The following is a 21946-nucleotide window of genomic DNA, read 5'->3' as shown; positions in this document are numbered from 1 at the left end:
CGCAGGGGCGTGGCCCGGCAGCGTTCTTGAGCAGCCGCACACTTCCATTCAGCGCACTCAGACTAGCCTGCTATCCCGAGGCGTTAGGGAGCTCGCGCAGCGACTATGTCCAAAGAGATGGAAGGAAAGAGCGAGAAGATTCTGAACATGGACAGCAAGGTGCTGTGGTACCCGGACTCCAAGAGGAACACGCGGATGGACACTTTCAGGACGCAGATCAACGCGGACTACGGGCTTAATCTGGGTGAGTAGGACAGGATCGAAGCGAAGGTGGGAGGGACTCAGTCACTATGAGCTTAAAACACAGTTGGAGAGGATGCAAATTGGATTTTTATGTGCTGGATAGAGAAAGAATAAGCAAAACAAAATTGGAGCCTCTGTGACTGTGTTAGCATTAGCATCACTTCATCTCTAACCCAAAAACAGTGCTGCCAGCAGACCTGTTAATTGTTAATGAGCAATGATGCACATTTTATCATTTATAAACTTATTAACAAGATTGCACACCACTCCCGTTAGCAGCAATCAGCTGTTTACAGCTCTGCAGATCTGCAGGTGATCTGAGGCCTGTTATTTATTTTTTTACATTTGTGTTAGTGGATGCAGATAAACATGAATGTATTAGAATGTATTAGAATGTATTAGATCACTAAAATAAGAATACAATGGATGAAAAAACCCTGTCAATAAAAAATGACATATTAATTTATTTTAATAAATCTATTTTTTATCAGTTTGATCATCCGATTAGATCTTCTTTTACTTCTAGTATCCAATAAAGCTTCTAGAATCTGTCTGGTAAATTAGGATTGATTTAGTCACTTTTTTCCACCTCTCATATCTTCATTTGTGAAAACGTCCAGAAAAAGTGAAATTAGATTGGCGGTATTTGTTACAAATATTGATTTTGCGAAGTGTTAAAGTGTTTATATCATTGTTTGTATCGTCTACCTTTGGAATGATTGACGCTGTGCTCTCTAGCCAACTACAATCAGCTGTATCAGTGGTCGGTGGACAGCTATCCAGATTTCTGGGGAGAAGTTTGGCGTTTCTGTGGAATCATCAGCTCTAAAACATACGAGGAAGTAAGTAAAAAAAAATATATTTTCAAAAAAAAAATTTGTTTTTACAGTGATCAAGACTCAATGTCCTGATAGTTGTGTGATACTGGGCGCTCATAACTCATTAATTACGATTTAATTTAAAGCCAAATAGAAAAAAAAAAAAAAAAAACGTTATGTTTGTAATATAATATTTACCATTGTTGCTGCGTAGTTCCAGGATGCAGACACTTATCTGAAGTAATAAATGATGTGTCATAATATGTTAGGCACACCTTTTTTGGGACATAAGGACATTTTATTCCACTTAATTTGCCGGCACCATGTTCTCACCCACATAAATCCAATATTTGACTTTGTGTTGACTCTGCTGCCTCTGTGGCTAAGCATTCTGGGAAAGTAAAGGGTGTCTTGTTTCAACTGAAATCTCTGAAGGAAACTAGGAACAGTGTAGTTGCCATAAGAACTAAAAAACAAAATAAAAACATAAGTATAAATAACAAGTCTGAGTGACAGCCAGGTTCCATGAAGACATAAGGAGGAGTGCACTTTTTCTTGCAAAAAAGACTGAAATGGCCAAAAAAGTATTTCGTTTCTCAGTTGGTTTTGTCTGATTTACACTAAAAACATCCAGTCGGGTTAAAAACCTCTGAGTTTTGCCTCATAATAGAGGAAAAGAATCCTCACCAGAGTGGAGCTGCATTAACTGCTGTGTGTTTGCTAGGTGGTGGATGCAACTAAGAAGATCTCCGATGTTCCAGAGTGGTTTAAAGGAGCTCGACTTAACTACGCAGAGAACCTGCTTAAACACCCCGACCAGGACAAAGTGGCTCTCTATGCTGCACGTGAGTGCACCTCTGAATGTGTGAGCCTGCCGTCTGTGTGCAGACTTCACACACACACACCTACACACACTCACCCACACACACACACACACACACACAGATCGGCCAGGGGTAATGGAAGAGGCTGGCAGAAGACGGCAGATGTTTACGTCATCCGCCTTGTCGTTATTAAATTAAATGCTGCGCCCTGTTTAACCTTTGAATGACAAATACTAATGAAAAGCTCTCTCTGCGTGGACTTAGGAACACGCACAGCCTTCCACATGTTATTAAGAGAAGAAAAAGTGGTCATTATTCTGTAAAACGTCTTTATTCCTTTTGCAAAAAACATTTTCTTGGTTTATAAATGATTTGTGCTTCTTTGTTAACCAGGGGAAGGTGGAGAGGAGATTGTGAAGGTAACCTTTGGAGAACTGAGGCGAGACGTGGCTTTGTTTGCCGCCGCCATGAGAAAGATGGGAGTCCAGACCGGAGACAGGGTTGTAGGTAAGTCTTACATCAACTGCCCCTTTTTATCTAATAAAAGAACAACAAAAAAACAACAACAATGAAATGCAAACTATTTTCTTTATCATCCAAAACCATCCGGAGAGACAACATAGTGACTTGTTGAGAAGTTTGCCTCACGTATTTTTTGGCTTTTAAAGGAACATTGCAGGGCAGCTGAAAGACGTTGGGGGAAAAAAGGACAAATTCAAAATAAACTTTATGTACAATATGTATATTTTTTATTTAAATTATTTATTTTTGTGCAAATAAAGTTTGCTTTAATGTAAGAATGTTTAATACTTTCATCAGGACTTTTCTTAGTCTCATCACTAACCTTAATGCCCCCGCCTTACCAGCCCCTCATAAGGTGGGGGCATTAAGGCTGGACTGAGGCCTTGTGAAGCATGTGAGTAACTATGACGTTAAAGCTACAAGTGGACCTAACTGTTAAAGCAAGAGTCTGGATAAGTCTGTAAAACACCAGTGGGTTAGCAGCCCCCCAGCAAAAAGCCATTAAGTCATTATTGACAAACATTAAGAAATCATTAATACAAGTTTCTTTAAGTATTCCAAAAATAAAAGTGCCTTAAATTACGTATACATATTTTTTATGAATACATATTTTTGATTCATTCATTTGTAATGGCCTTCCACTCTGAGCTTCTCATTTGCCACCCTTCCAAAGTCTACTGCCCCCCCTGTATAAAATGTTCTAGTTCCTCCGCTGAAATATCATGGTAGAACAGAGATGAAGAGGTCTGATTGCTTCCTCACAGTAGGAGCTTTTTCTGAAAGGTATTTATTCATTTTGCAGTTAGTATTTCTACACGGTGGAATCGCTAAATATACTTTTCTTCAATGGTTCATTTGCGAGAAGGTTCAGATCCTCACCTTTACATTTACAACCTGCTGCTCAGCGGCTGCAGTTTGGCTGTAATGTAAATAATATTACTGGCACAACTCAGAAGCTGCAATGTAAGTTAAAGAACTGGTCTCTGTCACAATTCTGCTTCAGATGTAACCATCTAAACTGGATACCATAAACACAATGAGTTTCTTTAGCAGCACATTGATTAGCTCTACTATGATAACCCCACATTTACCATCAGTCTTTCTCCGGTTCTTGTGTTTTGTCTGAAATCTCACCATAAATTCAGCCCCAACAATCCCATGTTTCTCTCCAAATGATTCTTACTTTAGAATTTCATTTTCTGTTATGACATGTGTGTAACTTTCAGCCAAATCTTCCACATAACCACAAAACACTCTTTAAGTTTTCAAATTCAGCTGTTGAGGAGCGATCAGGTCCTCCCGATGTCTGCCTGTAGAGGAGCTGTACATTACGAGCAGCTGGAAGTAGAGCCCTGCTGCCTGCGAGACGCGTTCTTTAAGGAAATCTGGTTTTTCCTGCCTTCAGTGCAGCTTTTCCCTCTCTCTCAAGCTGCAGATCTCCAGAGCTTGTGTTTTTCCTCATTCTTAGATTCTTAGACTGATTGGCACATGCTTTGGTTTGTGAAAAGAATTGTTTTGTCAATGCCTTAGTCACAACTATGTATGAGCGGTCTGCGAGCAAAAAAGGGGCAAATAGGTACGGGGCATAGAGGCGGCCCGCATGAAATGACAAGGTACCAGATCGCTTGGTGAGCCCATTGAGGAAAAAATGTTCAAGCACCTTTTTCTTTGGGTTTGCTTCAAGCGACAGGTTGAACACTTATACAACACGTACGAGGGAAAACGGGTGTGCTGTATGAACAATTTTAATTTTTGTCAATGCCTTTAAATCCGGTGCAAGGGACCCGTTGGCGTGATAAACAGGCGCAGCCTGACTGTTAGAAATGAGGATATTAGTAAATCGTAGTGTAGTTTAAGTGAGCTTCCTAGTGTGACACCGTACGACCGCATCACCCATGCGTCATAAATGTGTTCAACCAACATTAGTTTTACAGATACTTTTCGATACACTTCCCCCATTGCGATAATGGTACGTTCCATTTTCATGACATCACTTGCTGTGGCCGTACGAGCCTCAAGGGAACTGAAATAAATCCCTCTGAACAGGTTCAAGTGACTAAAGCCTTTCAGAGAGTCCATCTTTTAGATGAGGGGTTAAAAATCAATCTGTTGTTACTTTAAAATGAATAATGATGAGGCCAGCACAATAAATTCGCAAATTTATCGTTATCGCAATATCAAGCTGTGCAATAAGCATATCGCAAAAGTCGATGAAAATTGCGATAAATGGTTACCTTAAATGTGCTAAAACAATCTTATGGCAGCTTGAAGTATTTAACGGATCAAATAAACCCCTTTATGCGTTTGAACAACGGGATGGAGCCCTTTTATGTTAGATGTTTGCCTCCTTTGTAGACGAGGATCATTTGGAGTGTAATTAAAGTTATGTGGACTTGTATTTAAATGAAAGTGTTGCAGTGAAATGGAAATGATGTATTTAGATGTTTTGCTATTTGTTCATGTAACACAAGGTTTTACGTCATCGCAATATTGATCACTAATATTGCAAATCGTGAGTTTTGATCATATCGTGCTGCCCCAATAACTATGTTGTTATTCTCAAAGAAATAGACTATGCAAATATAAAAAAGACTTGACGTTATTTGGCTGCTGGTTGGATTTTTCAAAGCAATGTGGCTTCTTTAAAAAAAACAAGTGAGATTTTTTTTTAAAATTTTCATCCATGTTTGAACTGAAACAGAAAATCTAAAACGAAATTGTCTTTTTTGTGGATGTAGGTTGATTTTTTTTTTTTTTTTAATTTACATTTAGGCCCTGCTGTTTCTCTGTAGTTCTGTCTCTTTCCAGAAATCTAGAATTGCCGTCAGTTCAGAGTTATTGAATGCAAGCAATGACTAAAGTGCGATATAGTTTGTGCGCCTTTCTAGTTGAAGGAAAAGATGGGTATAGGAGGAGTGAAGGGGAGGGGGTGCATTACCTAAATGACCTGAGCTCTGTGGGAGGCTCATTAGAAAGATGTGAAGCAGAGTGAGAATCACAGGGGAGTAAGGAGAAAGCTTCTTCATGTCTGTCCTCCTCCTCCTCCTCTCTTTTCATTACTTTTCTCAGATATCTGAGCACCGTGTGTGTGTGTGTGTGTGTGTGTGTGTGTGTGTGTGTGTGTGTGTGTGTGTGTGTGTGTTAAAGGCTGGAATGTCCTTGTTCCCAGATTGCAATGAAAATGTCTTCGATTTCTGTACTCTAGAAGATATAGAAGCACTTAGCTGATGAAGCTGAACGTTTTTTTGTGCCAGAACCACCATCCAGCCTGTGGCATGATGGGCCGTGGCGACCTCCATTAAAGTCCGTATTTTCCTCCTCATCCTCTCAACTCTTTTTATTATTTACTTTAAAAATTCCACAGTGACTTCAAATTAATTAGTAATTTCACAATTTATGACTTGAAATCAGATTTAATTAAATAGTCTATCCCTTTATCTATTTTTGTCAATTTACGCCAAAAACCATTTATGCTTGGTTGATTTGGGAATTACACTCACTAAAAGTTAAACTATTATTAATCTATTAATTCTAACATGACAAATAATCAATAGTTTTCTGGCTAAAAAAAACGCAACTAAATAAGAAGACAAAAAAATAATTCAGAGATTTGATGAAGGGGAATTGTAATTTTTAAGTAAAGATGGATATTCAAAAACAATTTCTTCATTTTTTTAAGCCAAACCTTTTATCTAGTAGGAGTTTTATTTTTTCTTTATATTTTATGTTGCTAAAACACCTTCTGGAAAACCCTCACCATAGAAAATATCAAACGGTACAACAAACATTTGCAGTGTTAATTTTGCACGCTGCGTTCATTAGTTTCACATCAGGATTTGATAGAATTGGAAATATTTTTGCTTCACTTTGATTTTATCATCTTATTTATGACTAATAATCTATAGGGCAATTTCCTTCGCAACAAATGGATGATAAATATATAGTAAACGGAGCTAACAGGTTTCCGCCAGGCCTCTCCCCTCACAAACAGCTGATGGTGACACACGATGGTGCAAAGTCTTCTAAGAAAGACGGCAGGCTGGCTTTATTCCTCCGTTTGTTTGACAAAAATACAAACCCCATAAATGTGCATGGAAGACGAAAAGAACAAAATTTCTGTGTCACGGTAAAACAAACCACAGCTGAGGTTCCTGTTTATTACAAATCCTGCAAAAGAAGTTTTTTATAAATAGTTAATTTTTTTTCTTCCTGTTCCTTGAAAGCTCCCATCCCTCAGTAATCTGCATCAGTAAAGATGCTGAGTAATTGCGACGTGGAGTCGGTGTTTTTACGACGCAGCCGGACGGTGATTCATCACGTCAGCCACGTAGGCAGTCAAACAAGTTGTTGTAGGAAGATGAAGATTCATGATGCAATTTCCATGGGTGCGGTGTGAGAGCGCCATTTATCATACGAGCTCGCAGAACCGGTGTGGCGGGCCGGCGATCCGTCTCCGAGCGCGTCATCATATCGCCTGGATGAGCTTCCCGGCTGCAGCTGGAGTCGGCATGGCAACCAGACGAGGCTGATTAGTCGGGATTCATTTAAACTGTTATTGCCTTTGACCAGTCCGATGATAAGATTGAACTACCGGCAATACATTTGTTTTATAGAGGGAGATTAGCTGCAGGTTATCAGAGAAACTGCACAGGTACAAGGTAGACAGGTAGCATCAGACCTCCTGCTTTTAAGAGGCATTGTTACCGCTGGTCATTCCTGCTTACATTTGAACTCGTGTTGACATTTCTGCTTTGTTCCATCTAGCTTTCATTAAACAGTCTCTACATGTCAGTCGCTACAATCCTTTTGCGAGCATAGGCCATAAATAGTACAGTTTACACAAGATCTTCTGATAACAAAATGTGTTCTCAATTGTTTTTTTTGTGGTACTCTTTCATGCGTTTCATATTTTTAATAAAACTGTTTTTAACTCCCAATATAGTCCTTAAAGTTTGATATTAGCTGCGAAGCTACTTTTGTAAAGCAAACAAACATATTGAATTCCTAACTTTCTTGTTTTTCTTTTTTTTCTCGTCTGTCTCGTCAGGCTACCTGCCTAACGGGATCCACGCCGTGGAGGCCATGCTGGCAGCAGCCAGCATCGGGGCCATTTGGAGCTCCACGTCTGTCGACTTTGGAGTCAATGTGAGGACAACTTTTTATCTTGTCTTTGTGTGTTTTTAAAAATGTTTTTTTTTTTTTTATTAAGTGGTTCTTTTCCCTCCGTGTTCTGTCATGAAGTCTGTTTCTCAAGTGAGTTTTAATGGAGCTCACTTATACCATGGTCTGGGTGAATACTCTATTCTCATTGGCTGCAGGGTTTCCATTAAAAAGTGATCATTTACACCTAAAAAGAAGTTCCAGTCAAATGGCCTGAATGTTCTCTATTAGTGCGCTGGCCTCAACACCAGTTGGTAACCGAAATCACAGAAACGTGGAATATAACTAATAGAACAGTAAGACAATAGAAAAGATCTGCCCTTCTCTATGCTGGACATGACAGGATCTCTATCAAATGTTGCCATCAACGGCAATGTAAATATTGTAAATATTTGTTGCCTGTCTTTCTTTCTTGTTTATATTGTTGCTTGACACAGAGTGAACACGTGTTTATGGATAATCCTAGTGTTAATCAATGAAATAAATTGATTTGTTTGTTGATGGAAATGTATCGATCAGAGTTCATGGTGGGTATTTCCTGCAATTAAAGCGATCCATGATACTACTTGTGGACTTTGTTTTTCTTTGTAACAAACTTTTGTATCATTATCTGAACAAAAAAAAAATGTTTTGTTCGATTTGTTGACGTTTATAACATTGATCACTTTCCTCTACAGGCGGTAGGCTTAGAAGGTGTTACCATGACAACGCATCACACAGCTTATCTATATAGTCTGTTTCTTGTGAAAAATTGTTTTAATATGAAAAAAAAAAACAATTTTAAAGTACCAATACTTGATGTAATATTTGCTTTTGTCGTAAGTGACCGTGGGATAAAAGCAGGATTATGCTCTTCAAGGTGTCCATGATCAGAAATGAAAGGACATCGCAGAAGCAAATGTCCTCCACTTTGCGTCCAACGGCTCGGACCTGTGCTTTGTCCATTCATCCTAATTATGGACACCTTGAAGGACTTTTATTCCTTTCATACGCTGCAAACTCTCGCCTGTTAAATCTAAAGTTTTCAGTTAAAACGTAGCATTTTGTTTTTTTTATAAATAGGTCTTTGTTTCATAAATTAGATTTTAACTGTTCCAGACTTCAATGTGTTTTTTCTCTTTTATTTTGTTCTCCATTTATTTTTTTATGTGATGACGCCCCCTCTGGTGAATCAGGAGAACTACTGCTTTCATTAAAAAAAGAGCTAGTGCTGCAAGATTCTTTTGTTTTTTTGCTTTGAAGCTGAATTTATTGTCTTACTACGTATAGCATCTAACCGTGTCCTGTTCCTTTTGTTTTTCTTTAGGGAGTTCTCGACAGATTTTCTCAAATCCAGCCCAAACTGATCTTTTCTGTTGCTGCTGTGGTTTACAACGGCAAAACTCACGACCACATGGAAAAGCTTGTAAACGTTGTGAAAGGTTGGCGCCAACATTTCTTACACTTTCCAGGTTTCCAAACTCCATCCTCAGATTCGACGCCTAAATGTCTGATTTGGTTAATGATTTGAGGAGTTGAAAGTTAAATGACTTCATGTGGAAAGAGCTGTTTAGTTTCATTTTTTTCTAATAAAAAATGTTTCAAACTATTAATATTGGAGGTTTTAGTAAGTTCGAAAACTAAATGAAAGCATTTATGATTGGCAAATATGTGTTAAGATGTAGTTAAAATAATCAAGAGTCCCTGTGAAACGATTTGTTATGGGAATTTTTAAAATATAAAACCATCAATTATGCCAAATGTGAAATGCTCGCTGGGCCTTTATCTCAATAATGATGACATGAAAACAGAAAAACATCAGCCCCTGTCTTCTTCTCACACTCCAAGGTCTTCCAGACTTGAAGAAAGTAGTTGTAATTCCCTATGTTCGCTCCAAACAGGAGACTGACCTCTCCAAGATCCCAAACAGGTGGGCGTCTCTCATCTGCTGCCCTTTATCCTAAAAAAACCGGAAACCCCTGATGGATGTTCTCCTGTGGCTTCTGTGCCGTTGCAGTGAATTCATTGATGATTTCCTGGCGTCTGGGCGTGGCGAGGGCGACCCGTTTCCTCAGCTGGAGTTTGAGCAGCTTCCGTTCAGCCATCCGCTGTTCATCATGTACTCATCTGGAACCACTGGAGCTCCTAAATGCATGGTCCACTCAGCTGGGGTAAGAAGCGCCAACCTTGAGCCAAATTTCCCTGGACCGTTTCTTTAAAAAAAAAAAGTCAAAACAGTTTCCTTTAGCAGTCTCTGCCCGGCTCATGGTCCTATTTGTCCTCATAAAACATTTGACATAACTGCTTGGTATTGTTGTTGCCGCTGTGACCCAGCTTTTTTTAGCGTGAGACGCAGCTGCGTTGCATTCAGAAATTGGCATCCCAAAGTCACATCTGTGGCTGAACTCCCCTGGGCTGACCCACATGTGCAGCACAATGTTCATTACACACCACTGCCCCTAAGAGAAGTCAGCCTTGTAAGAAGGAGCTGATGCTGTCCACCCAAAGGTCTGAAGGAAAAGAAAAGAGAGGAAGAGGAGAGACAAAAGCCGGTTATGTGTGTGTGTGTGTGTGTGTGTGTATATTTTTGGGGAAAACCATACAACCTTCCCACGGGGAAGGGGATTCAGTTTCCAGGATAAAAAACATGTCCACAGATTTATTTGCTATTGGCATTAATCTCCCCTAACAATGGAAGCCTGTAGATCTTTACTGTCCCACTTTTTTAACGTCAAAACAGTGACTGCAGATCCTTGAAGCTTTATTTGTTTTATTAGTCACTTTTGCTTAGCTCATTGTCTCTGAAAAAAGAGTTTAAAGTTCTTGAAATGTTATGTTTATGGAGGTTCTGCTCCGATCATCTTTTGATCTGTTGTAAAAGCGTCTCCCATTGGTCTTTTAATGATGATTATGGCGTTTTTTGCCAAAAAAAACAAACTTTTCTGGAATGTAGTTTCTGTAGTAGATCATTAGAAATTTACCTCTGAGTTGGTTGTGGGTAGGAGCGCTGGTACAGAGCAACCCCGCCCCACTTCCTGTCTATCCAGCTGTACAGTTTTGATCCAGATGCCAGCTCAGACGAGGAAAATGAATCTAGGTGTCTACATGAATCAGAACAGAAGGAGCTAGTGGCCCGCCCAGCATATTGTTGACATCATAAATACGATCTTCTTCAAACTGCATTTTCCTCTGACGACGGCAAAACGCCACAAAAACACGCTAACAACACAACAGACTGGATCACATGCCCTTATAGCTTGAATTTATTGTCGCCTTTTATAAAACCAAACGTGATTGGAATCATTTTTGCTCTATGACAATCTAGCATTTTAAAAATAGCCTCTGCCTTATATTTAAACTTGTACGATACAAATACTTTTGCATTTTTAGTGGCAGCTTTTTGGCATTCCAGACGTTTGATATGTGTGGCCATATTTATCTTGTTTTTGCTAAGAAAATAACATGTATTAGGTGCCTAAAAACTTAATGCATTATGCCATTATTTAGAAAAAAAAGAATATTTTTTTACCGTGTCATCTGCAATGTTTTTGTTCAGCATTAAACTTTGCGCTAAAACTTCTAAGAGGAACCAGAGAAGTGTTGTTGTTTTTAATTCACAGGCTTATACCATCTCTGTTATTATTCATATTGTGACTTAACCTATCATCGAATTAACTTAAGACCAAGTAAAGATGGATGCACATATATTCTTTTAGTGAGCCTCTTAATTGAATAACCAACTTTGGAAATGGCAGATCAAAAAAAAAGTTGGCAGAATTTGTTCTTAGACTCAGTCATCATCTCATAAAAGTGACAGGATGTATCTGTTAAGCATCGCAGCTGTCAGAAAGATCTACTCTTTGCTGCTAAATGCTCTGGGAGTGAGTTTCAACTCATGCAACAGGGGGTTGTGTTGAGTAAATCCACTTAAAATAAACTTGTAATGCGATATATTCAGCCTTAACCCTTGTGCTGTTAGATGTCCCCACCCTTACATTGACGTGTTCTCCCTACCATGACAAAGGTGGATAAAGGTGGAAAGATTTCATGTAATCCATGGAAACCAGTGAAGATCACAAATCATTGAAGAGGAAGGTTCAGCGCACTGTCTAGTGGGTCTAGATGACCCAACTCCCAATTTTAAAGTGCCTAGGATAGCACAAGGGTTACGGTGGTTTCTCAACTAAGTCTTCAGGTTGTCCAGTGATCTGGATGTTCCACCAAGTAAGGTCTGGCTTCTATTTTTGTCCTGTGTGTCTAAATGCACAGCTCCATTTCAAGACCATTTATTACAATATGATCTTGCTGATGAGCAGAGGTTTTATTACAATAACTATACTTTTGCTGGCATACTTCCCACCACAAGATGGCAGCAGACCTCCATCAGCAGATCCCTTCAGTGTTAGTGGCTCCAAATTGAGTAAATTAATGACATATTCATGAGAAAGGTCATCTCTGCAGGAGACGGGATGGTTAAAAAAAAAGGTCACATTTTTGAAAAAGTGGTGTTAAAAACTGGTTAATTCATTTAAAAACCCCTTTTTAATGCTTTTGTGGGAGTCTGTAGTCCTGTCTGACACCTTTTACCGTTCCTGTATTTAAAAAAAACAAAACAATAATGGTTTCTGTTTCTCATCCTCCTCATTTTTCTGCATTTAATTTCAACTTCTCTCTCTTTTTCCTCTACATTGTCTCCTGCTTTGTCACAATTCCCCCTTTTGTGTTACCTCCCTCTTTCCATGCTGCCAATAATTGGATGGTGACACTTTATTGAAAAAGCGTTTTGGTATTGTGACGAAGGCTGTCCCCTCTGCCTCTGCCAATTAGCCACAGTCCTGTTGTGCCTTTTGCTTTGTTTCGGCTCTGTTAACATGCTGTCAGTAGCAAAATGGCACACGGTCCTGCCAAAGTTTGCGCGAACACTCACACACACAGGTGGAACGGCTGTGACAAGGATGTACACATAAGCTGAGCCCTAAAACACAGTCGCGCACGCTCCAGCCTGTACTCTCCTCCAGCAGTAATGACCTACCCAGCTGTGATGGTTTGGAGACTTGGGGAGTATTTGCACTTTCCACAAATTGCCTGCTTTAAGAGGGGAAGTGGCGTGTAAAAGCTGAGTCGTTTCCGTGCAGCTCTTGGAGTGCAAAGGATAAACACTGTCCTTTAACATGACGAGCAGGCGCTGCCGCCCCGAATCAAACTCTCCGGCGCCGGCTTTGTGGTCACGAAATGCTGGGTTTGTGTCGTTCTACGAGGTCTTTTAGAAACCAGAACCAATGCTGCTCCTTGTCTCTTCAGGGCACCCTCATCCAGCACTTGAAGGAGCACATTCTCCATGGCAACATGACTGCTAGCGATGTCATCATTTACTACACTACGGTAGGTCAAAGGAGTTAACCTATAACGATAACCCTCTCAAAAGTCCTTTTTTTTTAATATATTGAAGCTTTCCATAGCTCTTTAAACCAACGTTCCCTCACATGTGTCTAAGAAACATTTTAAAAAACAGTAGTGGCGTTTGGTGCGTCCCTGTTTCCCCTGGCTAAAGTTACCACAAAAGGTTGTGCAAAACCTTCCTTTAAATCTTTTAAAGAGCCCCTTGAGATGTCGCTGCTCATCAGCTCTTCACCCGCCAGTGAAATGATGGAGAAACCACGTTGGCCCCACTTTGGTCTACAATGGCTTCCTTCAAAGCACTGATCCATGTTCAGAGCCGTTGTACTGCTGCTGCTGTTTGGACCCCCCCTTCAAGACAAATGCAGACCAGAAGGTGAAGTGGGTCTCTTGAGAGCAGAGGGCCACTTCTCCTTGATCAGGGTGTCGGCAACTCCTTGCAAGCGACCCTCTCCAGAGTAATTCCCACGTCTTCACTGGAATATTGCCGCTGCCGCTGCTGGGATTTGTTCTCTCACATCAGTCTTTCTCCTCTCTACTGCAGTAGATTTTGAACTGCAGGGAATTCTGGGAACTCCTCAGCATTTTCATCTTTTTCAACATCTCTGGAAGTAGTTCTGAAATGTAGTTTAGGTTGTTGCTGCATCCTTTTCCTTTATTTCTACAAGAACACTTTTACTTATTTCATTCAATATTGACTTAATATTTTTGTTTGTGTTTTTTTCTGATTTGGAAACTCTTAATTTTGCTCCGGCAAAGTTTGTAAATGTTTAATTTTTTACATATTAAATTAACGCTTTCCTCGTTTAAAATTTCAATAATTTGATGCAGACAAACGCCAGCATGACCGAAATATTTACCCAACTTTTATTATGAAAAAATCGTTTCTGATGCCAATGAGGCCAAATCAGTAGCTTTTTGCAAATAATGCAGCTCTATGCTAGTTGTTGAAGCAGCACTTCTTCCAGATAACAGATGGTTGTGTTGCTGTGTGTGTTTGTAGACTGGCTGGATGATGTGGAACTGGCTTGTGTCCGCTCTGGCGGTGGGCGCCTCCGTGGTTTTGTACGACGGTTCTCCGCTGATGCCCACTCCTAATGTTCTGTGGGACCTGACAGACAAGCTGGGGTGAGTTTAACACACGGATAGGAGACACTGAAGCACTAGGAGAAGCTAGTCACTCACTTGACGTGTTGAATAGAGTTTTAGATTATAATCCTTGTAATTGATCATATTTTAAATAAAGATATTTGGTATTTTTTACTACAGCAGTGAAAAATATGACTGCTTTATTCAATTTGAAAAGCATAAAGACGAGCTGTATTTAAAGTGAATACACATATTTAAAGAATATCTGAATCAGTATGAAACACTTTTTCTGTTATTTACAGTTTGTGACCTTTTTAATGTACAGTTTTAGGACTTTCTGGAGTTAAACAAACAGAAAAGCACATTTTGTTGTGTTTTTTGCTGCCAAACATTTTCTTTGGATAATTAGTAATAAAAATACTTGGGCACCTTATCTTGAATTTGCATATGCAAGGGTATATTTTCATTGTTGCAGCATCTCAGTAGCAGAGATGCAGAACAAAAATGAACATGGCATTTCAAGTCGGTTGAACTGCGTAACCATAGCAACAAAGTGGAGGTTAACGATTTAGAAAATACAGAACTGGAAGAATTTACGAGACCCTCTCTTTGCTTTTTAATTGTCATATTAATAACATAATAAATAGATTGAAAGAGTAGTAGATGGAGTTTTTCTTTGTTTTTTTTCAACAAATATTGAACTAAACTATGTTCCTAATTGAAGTGTTAAAACTGCGTAACCATAGCAACAAAGTTGAAGAGTTTAGTTAAAGCATTCATTTGTTTAATTGTCACTCAATCATCAGTTAGTGATAAATATATAAAGTGAATTTATTGAATTCTTTTTAGTTTTAGATTTGATTAAAACAATGTTCCTAATTGAAGCTTTTTTTTTTTTTTTTTTTCCTTTTTTGGGAAGCTTTCATATTTAGACGTCAAGATTACTTCAACAGCAGTTTTTTCTAAATTCCTGTCTCTCATATGGAAAGAGGAAGTTGGCTCCAAACACTCAACTGAGGAAGAAATCTTTATTATTTAGCCACAAGTGAGCAGCCCTGCAGCCATTTTTAAAGCTGTTCTCTGTGGAGCAGACTGTTTGTTTTAGGTCAGCCTTTCCTGAAGCGCTGCGCTATGAAGATGAATAGAGACACTTTGAGTTTGGAAGAAATCCAAAGACTCGCACAAAAATCACAGAGGCGGCAACTGAAAATGCAAATTGTACACATTAACACGACTGGAGGATGTAAAGGTGGAATTTGGTGAAGGGTGGAATTTTCTCTTTAATGTTTCCCAACTTTGTTTTTTAATCATTTTTTAACCTCTATCATTTGAAGAGCAAAGACTCGACAGCAATCTCATGCCGACTCCCGTGTGTGTGTATTTTTGTGTGTTTTGATGCATCAAATCTGATAGGACAGATGGCTTGTTCTCGTTTTCCCTCAATGTGTGCATTAAGTTTCTCACTTCTGAAAGTTGTGTATGCTTTGCCTCAGTGCATTCCAAGAATTTCTAATTAAAAGTTCAAGAAAGGGATATGCGAGGGTTTAAAATAAAGTGGATAATTGCCTCTAAAATACAAAATACCAGTATTTTGAGCAGTAGTGCCTAATTCTGTCTGCATTTAATGAAACTCCTTAGTGGGTTTGAGGATTGTTCCTGAGTTTGATTATTTATTGAATGGAAATTGAGCAAATACAAAAAGCTAATCACATACAGTCTGCTGATAGTCGACCATCCTTAAAAAAACTTTTACAAAAGGATCCTGTTTGTCAAAATATTAATAGACATATGGTTAAGGAGGAGGAAGACAAGACGTCACCCCATGAACAGTGTTCTTTTCTGTTCTTTAAACAAACCACTTGAAATTGGTATTTGAAGTTGGTTAAACTGCGTAACCATGGCAACAAAGTGAAGGAGTTTAACGATTACAAAAATACAAAGCAGGATGAGTTTAGGAAACCTTCTCTTTGCTCATTAGTCGTCATACCACCGTCAACTGTTCAAAAATAGATTAAATGAATGAAAGGTTAGTTTGTGAGGCTTTTATGTTACGAAAGATGTTACTAATCATCAAGGAAATTTGTTTTTTTTGTTATATGGCTTAAGCAGGATGTCCAAATTTTGCTTCCTGTTCTAATTAAATCAATTAAGTTGATGTTAAGAGCATTATTGTGATTAAAAATATTTACTATTCAATCTGAGACATCCCTTTTAGTATTTTAGAATGCAGGAGGTCCACAAAGGCTTTGCTGCATCTGTAAAACACTGGTACAGCCAGCACTTGCAGAATGGCTTATTGTATGACTTATGACTGCGAGTGTGTGTCTGTCAGGCTCAGGTTATTAAAAAGTACTGCGGTCAGCAGAAGCGATACTTTCATGCAGTGAAAGTGCTCCTGTACCTGGGAGACGCATCTTTACAGATGGCACTTTGCCTTCAGCAAGAACGGCTGTGAAGCGAGATTTTGAAATGCAGAAGAAGTTGCAGAAGTGCAGAGAATTAGTTCTTCGGCAGAAACACTTGACAGGATCTGCTTGGAAATCCCAAAGCTCTGAGCCCCGTCCTACAGTCCTATAAGTACTTTGAATGATCGGTGTGTTGCAGAGGTGGATTTTTTAAAACGGGTTGCTTGATAAACGACTGGAGGGGAGATTGCAGGTCTGTTTCTGCTGAAAGGCTTGGTCAAACGTGTCATTTTCCGAGAAAAACAAATGTCCTTGTGCTTTGACCTCAGCGCTTGTTTTCTTGGGCAAGTAATGGAAGACTTTGGGGAACAATGCTACAATGCTGGTCACAAAAATACCCACGCTGAGGCATTTAATGAAGGCCTTCCAAGAGTGACAGAAAGATGGATAGTACCTTAAACTGTGAGATTTTTTGAACCAATTAAGTGCTGATATTGCAGCTTCAGATATATTTTTCAGAGACCAGACCTACGTATCCAGAAAAAAACCCTAAGGGGAAGACTGACATCACTTTTCTTTTTTTTTTTTCTTTAACTGCCTTTTCTCTTAAATTGAGGTTGGACATTTTAATTGGAGCTAAATCTGTCAGACTAGGTTGGAAAGTTTAAAACTTACTGTGACTTTTTCTTTCCCCTTTTGCCTTGACTTTTTTGACCACTTGCGTCATCATAATTGTCACACAATCCTTTTTTGTTTTTTTACATAAAAGAAATATTTTACATAAAATTGAGAAATTTTCGAGGGAAATTTTTTTTTTAATGTGCTTTAAAGACTTGGTTCAAATATCGATTATTGAAGGTGTTCCAGTGGTCTTTTAATTATAAATGTGTTGTTTTTAACCAAATGGAATTTTTAGCTTATTTTTCCTGATATATTTCTTCCATCATTAGAAAAATGTCACAAGAACATTTTATAAACATCAAACATGATTTTATTGGAGTGGGTCTTTTAAGAATAAATCAATAAATAAAAAGAGGCCAAGGTCAAATGATAAAAGTAAAAAAGAAACCAAGAAATGTTGATGAAAAAAAAAACAAGTACCCATAGAAAGTTTTATCAGAGATTTAGAAGTTGTTTTGAAAGTCTTCAGCTGTATTCCTGATAAAAGTAAGTAGAAAACAATTACATCTTGATGTAATAAGTTCAAAATCTGTGTTTTCATTCTTGTTTTCTGTTTATTTCTGTTCATTTGTTCTTTGAATTTAAACCTTATGTGTCGATGGACGAGGATATGTCAATGCTTTCTCCTCTGTAAAGGTAAAATATTGTCACTAAACATAATGTAATTATTTTTAATTTAGATTATTTATGACTATACTCGAATAGATTTTCCACATATGAAATTTTGGTCTTTCGTGATACATGCGTGACATATACATAACTCACAAGTGTTTCTTCAGTTAGCCATTTGTCGACGTGCGCAGATTTCCGTTCAGGGTACCAGCCGACGGGTCTTTACGTGAATTCGGTTTTGAGTTTGACATTTTTGGTTCGATTGAGAATTACGCAGTTTACGCGTATTTTAGGTAGTTTATACGCAATTATAAGGGAAATCTTACGGAATTGTTCCTGATTATTGTTAGATGCATACGCAAATGTGTCGCTTTCCACGACCGTTCCCCGTATGTCTAGTGACTTTTCACGCATAAACCAACAATGTATAGCTTCAATATCGTGTACACGGCGCACATATCACATTCAAATTATGTGATTAACGCACAACGCACTGATGAATTGCATATAAACAGAACAATAATCACACATGCTTCATGTTCTGCGTTGATTTGTTCTTAGCGTTTTAACGTGGTTTCTTTGTGATACATCTGTGACAATGTCATGTGAAGACTGCAACTTTACTCACTTTTTCTACGAATATTCACTACAACCAATTTTCATCTGTGCAACATGCCTAGTGGCTATGTGACATGGCCTTAAGATGAGAGCAACATGCCTGCATGTTAGTGATAAGGACAGGAGAGTCATTTAGAAAAAGATGTCCTGACAAGTGAAGCTTGAGCCGCTGCATCACGACACGCACAGACGCACATTAGCGTAAAGAAAATGCTCAGAGGTGCCTTTGTGCCTCATTGCCTGTAAAGCTTCTCTTATTGACTTAGGAGCTTCCAGAAACATGTCTCACTTGAAGCTCATACGCTGGCTCACGCCGCCTCACAGTCTCAGAAGCAAGGACTCACAGCTTCTCCTCCTTCCTCCATCCTAAACACCCAATTAGGAGCCACACCTAGCCACCTGCCTCCAATCAGAGCAGACGGACGGTTTCCGAGGCAACTAACGACGAAGTCAACATGCAGATGGAGGGTCATCTGATGGAGTGGAGATTGACTTTTGTCAGATAACAAATGGGTTTGAATTTTCATCTGCAGATGACTAGAATTAAATGCAAAGAGGAAAAATAAGTAATACGAATATTTATAAACGTTCAGCTTGCACGCATGTGGAAGATTTGTTGCTAATGTCCAGTTTCTCCTCTTTTGCATCTCAAAAGAAAAGGTTTTAGAGAAGGATGAAAAAAGACCAATATAATAAAAAAAAATCACATATTCTAGATTTAACTAAATAAAAGTACTCGTTAGAATGTCAAAGGAAGTGAAGGAACCGGCAACTTAAGCCTGCATGAACATTTAAAACATTGACCTATTTGAAAAGAAATATCTTATTTGAGATCAACTTAGTTTTTATTAGATTTTTAGAGTATTTTCTATTCCAACATTGGGAAATATTTGGATTTTTATATGTGGATTTTTTGATATCTAAATGTGCATTTTGTACTTATGTAGCTAAAAAAGCAGATTTTTTTCTATCATCATGTTCTAATATTTTTTCTGTATTTTATTTTGGTTTACCCACATTAATTGACTTACCTGATCAAACTCTTGTTTTTTTTAAAAGCACATTTAAAATAATTATTCGCTTAATTGTTGTACATCCTGAATATTCACAATATTTGAAGTAGATTTTTTTTAGATAAATAACAATGTCTGCATGTCAACACCATTTTTTTATGAATTATCAGTGAAATCTCTTCTTTGGGATCATTTAAGTAACAGTTTGGGGTTAACACCATTCGGAAAAAAACTGAAAAATACATTTTTTTATAATTTGAAATAATTGTAGGCATGAATGGTTTAGGAACACATGAGAAACACGATTTTAAATCAACCTGGACTACTATCGCTAGAGTCAATCAAACCTTCTCAGGACTTTTGGTCTTTTTTAACCCTCCATGGTCATTTAGCACTTCAGTAACACCAACATCTATGAAAAAAGGCCTAATGCAAAACAACTCTTGTTTATTTGATTGGTCAAACTTCAGGGTCTTTATGTCCCACCAAACTGTTGTTTATATGTACTGCTTACAGACAGGAATGGTTAACGAGAAATTTGATTGATTTTGATGTCGGTGAGGAGAAAACGTATTAACTTGCGAAGGAGGACTTCAAAAAGTCCTTTGTTTTGGTTTAAATTAAATCTGCAGGGAAGATGTGACGTTTTGTCACTTCTCGTTCTCCACATCTGTCCATTTCTTGGCAGCTGTCAGGATAATCACCATTCAAATGAAAGGAAACTCCAAAACAATCTAATACTAAGGTTTATTCAGGTAAACATTTCATCAATACCTGCTCTTGTGGGGCATCTAAAGTTGTTGTTTTTTCTCTCCTTCTGTTCATTCACCTAAAAGTCCTTCTTAGTTTAATTTTCCCTCAACCTGTAGATGAAGGCTCAGCTGACACAAGCTGTGTTTCAGCATCACCTCACTTTATATGTTCACTGCGACTTACTCTCCTCCACTGGGAGCTACTGAGCAGCTCCACTGGAGCAGATGGGATTAAGGGCAAAGGCTGCTCCGTAACTTTTGCCCTTTTTATTCTTTTATTTACATTCATCTTAGACTTAATGAAGCTACAAACGGACTGATGCCACTGTTGAGGGTCGGCACCAAAGTCGTGCTCACTTCACCGCAACGGTGATCCCTTTCATCAGCATTTACGCCAAATAACGCTCAACTTTTGCATCAACGTCCGTACTTCTTCCTGCAGAATTAATTTCAGTTTCAGAGTTTCCAAAACAGATGTTTAATTTTTGACAAACCAAAAAGTGAAGTACAGCCTTAGTCACATACACCTATATGTGAGGTTGACCCGTATGGATGCTGCCGGTTTCTGGGTTGTCCAGGCCCATGGAGGGTCATAGAGAAGAGCGGCTTCATCTTAAGTGGAGCACAGGTGTGTCTTTCAGTTCTTTTAAGGCATGTATGACTATCACATGGGATGTCATATTATCAGAACACATTATTGTTGTAGGTGTGGCAGCCGTGGTGCAGAGGTAGAACAGTCGTCCACTGGTTTAAAGATCACAGATTTGGTTCCCGCTCTGTTTTCCCATGTGTCAAAGTGTCCTTGGGCAAGACACTGAACCCCAAATTGCTCCTGGCGGTTATAGGTTGGCACCAGTGTTAGACAGCGGAGCCGCCATGGGTGTGTGTGACTGTAAAGCAGTACAAGTATACACATTTACCGTTTAAATGTACCATGAAGTATTTGTAAGGCTAATGTAAATTGTACTCATTTATGACGGACTACTGATGCCATGGTACAGTGTCCTCTCTAGTCATTAGTAAGGTGCGAGTACTGGCCCCTTACTGACCGCACACATGGGTTGTGCACGAGGTACCTAAGTGTGCCCGTAGGACGCCTGTTGGATGTTCACACAAACTACGCTCTTATTGCCTAATATCCTCATTTCTAACAGTCTGGTTGTGCGCATTGAGCACCCATTTTTCGCATGTGCAGCACCAACAGGTTCCTTTTGCAGTCCACAGAATTTGGGGCAGTTGAAAAAATCTGTACGACACGCCTGCATTTCACCTACTTCAGGCTTACATGGTCTTTAACTGATCGCTGTGACCTGTCTCTCGCAGCATGGCCGTAGAAAAACAACATTTTTACTCGACGGGCTCACCGAGCAGTCTGCGACCCGCACAGGTTTGCCCGTTTTTTTTGCCCGTATCCATCCATAAGGGCAGTTGTGACTAAGGCTTACTTGAATTTGGTTAACCAGATCTTATAGTGGTTTAGTTTAAAAGGAACACATTCAAGAAAAGAACATTTCGATTGATTTCAATTAGAGTTTTTTTTTTTCTTTTTAATAAGAACAGCTCTTAAATGAGGCAGAGAAGATAGTGTAGTGTCTGGATATTTTTACCTAAAGCACAGTCAAATGATTAGTCATCAGTATAGACATTAGGGTTGTGCCGATGGACGATACCATCGTCCATTGTGATGGCTGACTGACATCACATGCGCAGTAGTGTTTGAAATACCGGAAGAGGAAATTAGTTCCGCTGAGAGGCTCCATACATAGATATCTGGCAGCTCGGCAATATACGAGAGAATCTTCTAAACGTGCTTGTATTAATGTTACGGTTATT

At 38.8% G+C, this 21946-nt stretch overlaps 1 protein-coding gene across 2 annotated transcripts in view; it reads left to right on the top strand.

Annotated features, from left to right (window-relative positions):
- Positions 1–21946, top strand: part of aacs (acetoacetyl-CoA synthetase) — a 42109-nt gene continuing 20163 nt past the window's right edge. Inside the window, exons 1-10 of one of the 2 annotated variants that reach the window (XM_004072081.5) lie at positions 1–244; positions 982–1085; positions 1786–1906; positions 2279–2392; positions 7455–7552; positions 8874–8988; positions 9395–9476; positions 9564–9717; positions 12848–12928; positions 13947–14071. In XM_004072081.5, coding sequence (XP_004072129.1) covers positions 106–244; positions 982–1085; positions 1786–1906; positions 2279–2392; positions 7455–7552; positions 8874–8988; positions 9395–9476; positions 9564–9717; positions 12848–12928; positions 13947–14071 — 1133 coding nt within the window. In that variant the 5' untranslated portion in view covers positions 1–105. Of the gene's footprint in view, positions 245–981; positions 1086–1526; positions 1646–1785; positions 1907–2278; positions 2393–7454; positions 7553–8873; positions 8989–9394; positions 9477–9563; positions 9718–12847; positions 12929–13946; positions 14072–21946 lie in introns of those variants that run through there. The other variant, XM_078952336.1, reaches the window with a different exon arrangement.

The sequence above is a fragment of the Oryzias latipes genome, chromosome 9, assembly GCF_053564925.1.
Source record: "Oryzias latipes strain Hd-rR chromosome 9, Olatipes_Hd-rR_3.1".
NCBI classification, from domain to species: Eukaryota; Metazoa; Chordata; class Actinopteri; order Beloniformes; family Adrianichthyidae; genus Oryzias; species Oryzias latipes.
The sequence above is the reverse complement of the archived record's forward strand: the minus strand, read 5'-3'. Positions and strand labels throughout refer to the sequence as shown.